This window comes from Nannochloropsis gaditana, assembly GCF_000240725.1.
Source record: "Nannochloropsis gaditana CCMP526 unplaced genomic scaffold scaffold1063, whole genome shotgun sequence".
Lineage (NCBI taxonomy): Eukaryota > Eustigmatophyceae > Eustigmatales > Monodopsidaceae > Microchloropsis > Microchloropsis gaditana.
Window position 1 is genome coordinate 5970 of NW_005802890.1, and position 2044 is coordinate 8013.

Below are 2044 nucleotides of genomic sequence, written 5' to 3' on the forward strand. Positions count from 1 at the left end.
GTGGGGTAAAACTGTCCCGCTTTATGACAAATGGTCTCCCGGTCAAAAGATGGAAGTGGCACACAAAGCAATAAAGACTTGGCGACTTCCTCGTGCTATGCACAACTCACGGGCCACAGATTAAATCTACAAATTTTGTCTATTTTGTCCTTGCTCCTTTACTTTGCTTTACCATCCCGACGAATAGCTCTGTGGCGCGCTGACCATGTAGGGGAGCACGCCGTAACCCCATTTCTGCCATCGCAGTTGGAAGAAAATAAGCCAAGCAAAGAGGAGGCCGAAGCCTACTATGGCTCCCACTAAGGAGCGGTTTACCCACTTCCGTAATTCCGACTTCGCGACGCGTGGTCCTTCTCTGTTCAAATTGCTGTCTCCATGCGCTTGGCCAGTCTGCTCAGCGGTTTCATTTCCGTGGAGTTTAGGCCAGAAGTAAAGCACAGAGACGGCCCACAGCCAGGGCAAGCCCAGGCAGCCCACTACGAAAAACCGTTTGGCCAGTAGGACTTGAGCATCATCCTGTGTTGGCTGCGGTATAAAGGTGCGCACCATTGCTTTGTTGAAGGATGCTCACAACACCTGAGCGCCGTGAGATAGTGGCAGGAAGAAAATGAGGCTTGAAGAAATGGGAATGAGACGGAGAGCGACTTGTTGACGTGACCGGGCGATAGGAGGCTGGAAATGCGAAGTTGGAACCCACCTTGGGCGCTTCTTTGCGAGACTATGCGCAATGAAATTGACATGCTCCTGATATTTCTATTGTATGTACGCACAGCTAAGCGCATCCTGACTGCGGACCACGGGCCTTAATTCAGCCTTGAAGTTTGGGAAATCACGTCACCTGCCAAGCTCCTACCACCTCCCTTTGACTTGCCGTTCCGCTATTAGCACAAGTGCAGCATGAAATGCAGCCGAAAAGCCGACGCTGCTGTGGAGGGAAGGACCACTTCCGGTAGCAGGCGAGGGCGCGGTGGAAAAGGACGCGGCGGTGGTCACAGCGGGGGCAGTCACCACCACCACCACCGCGGTTCTCGTTTCAAGACACGGGAGTATCGGGACGGGCCGCCCTCGGATGGCTTTCCCCTCCCCCCGGGGCAAGTCGTCCATGACGAGGAGGCGAATCTTGGCACGAACTTTGAAAACGCACAGAGCAGCATGGGCGCCTGGGAGCATCAGCGCAAGCATTTTCCCATCAAGCTCCAGATGTGGGACTTCGACCAGTGCGACCCCAACCGCTGCACCGGACGCAAGCTCGCCCGCCTTGGCTACATCCAGGAAATGAAGCTCGGAGCACCGTTTCGGGGGCTTATCCTGAGCCCTGAGGCGGACAAGGTGGTGTCGAGAGAGGACCGAGCCGTGGTGGATGCCCGGGGCGTATCAGTGATCGATTGCTCCTGGGCGCGGCTCGCCGAAATCCCTTTCGCCAAAATGTCCCGCGGAGTCCCCCGCCTCCTTCCCTACCTGGTGGCGGCCAACAGCGTCAACTACGGCCGACCTTTCAAACTCACGTGCGCGGAGGCGGTGGCGGCCGCTTTGCACATCGTCGGCTTGGAGGCGGCGGCGCAAGCGCTCATGTCGGAGTTCTCCTGGGGACCTGAGTTTTTGCGCCTGAACGCGGAGGTGCTGGAGAGGTATGGGAGATGCGCGGACAGCCAGGAGGTGAAGGAGGCGGAGGATAGCTTTCTAAGGGAGTGCTTCGAGGAGATGGAGGTGCGGAGGTCAGAGAAGGATGACCTGCCGTGCTACTATACGTCGGAAGAGGAGGAGGAGGAGGAGAAGGAAGAGGAGGAAGAAAAGAATGAGGAGGGAGGAGGGGGAGGAGGAGGAGAAGAAGAAGGAGAAGAGGAAGACGAGGCAAAAGAAAAAGGGAGGGAGGAGGAGGAGGAGGAGACTGGGAGAAACGAAGTTGTTGGAGGAGAAGGATCAGCTGAGCTTTAGGCGAGTGTAAATAATGCACATGGAAAATAAACCTCGAGCCAAGCCTTCTTTTTCCTTTGTGCCTTCTTTACGCACACCCTGCCCACAGAACGCCCGCGAGAGGCTTCCC

The 2044-nt window shown here is 56.4% G+C and overlaps 1 protein-coding gene across 1 annotated transcript; it reads right to left on the bottom strand.

Annotated features, from left to right (window-relative positions):
* Positions 1 to 141: 141 nt before the first annotated feature.
* On the bottom strand, positions 142 to 579 carry NGA_2091620 (uncharacterized protein). Its single transcript, XM_005852595.1, has one exon. It carries the CDS (start codon positions 547 to 549, stop codon positions 169 to 171), a length of 381 nt encoding a protein of 126 aa, XP_005852657.1. The 5' UTR covers positions 550 to 579; the 3' UTR covers positions 142 to 168.
* Between the last annotated feature and the right edge of the window lie 1465 nt (positions 580 to 2044).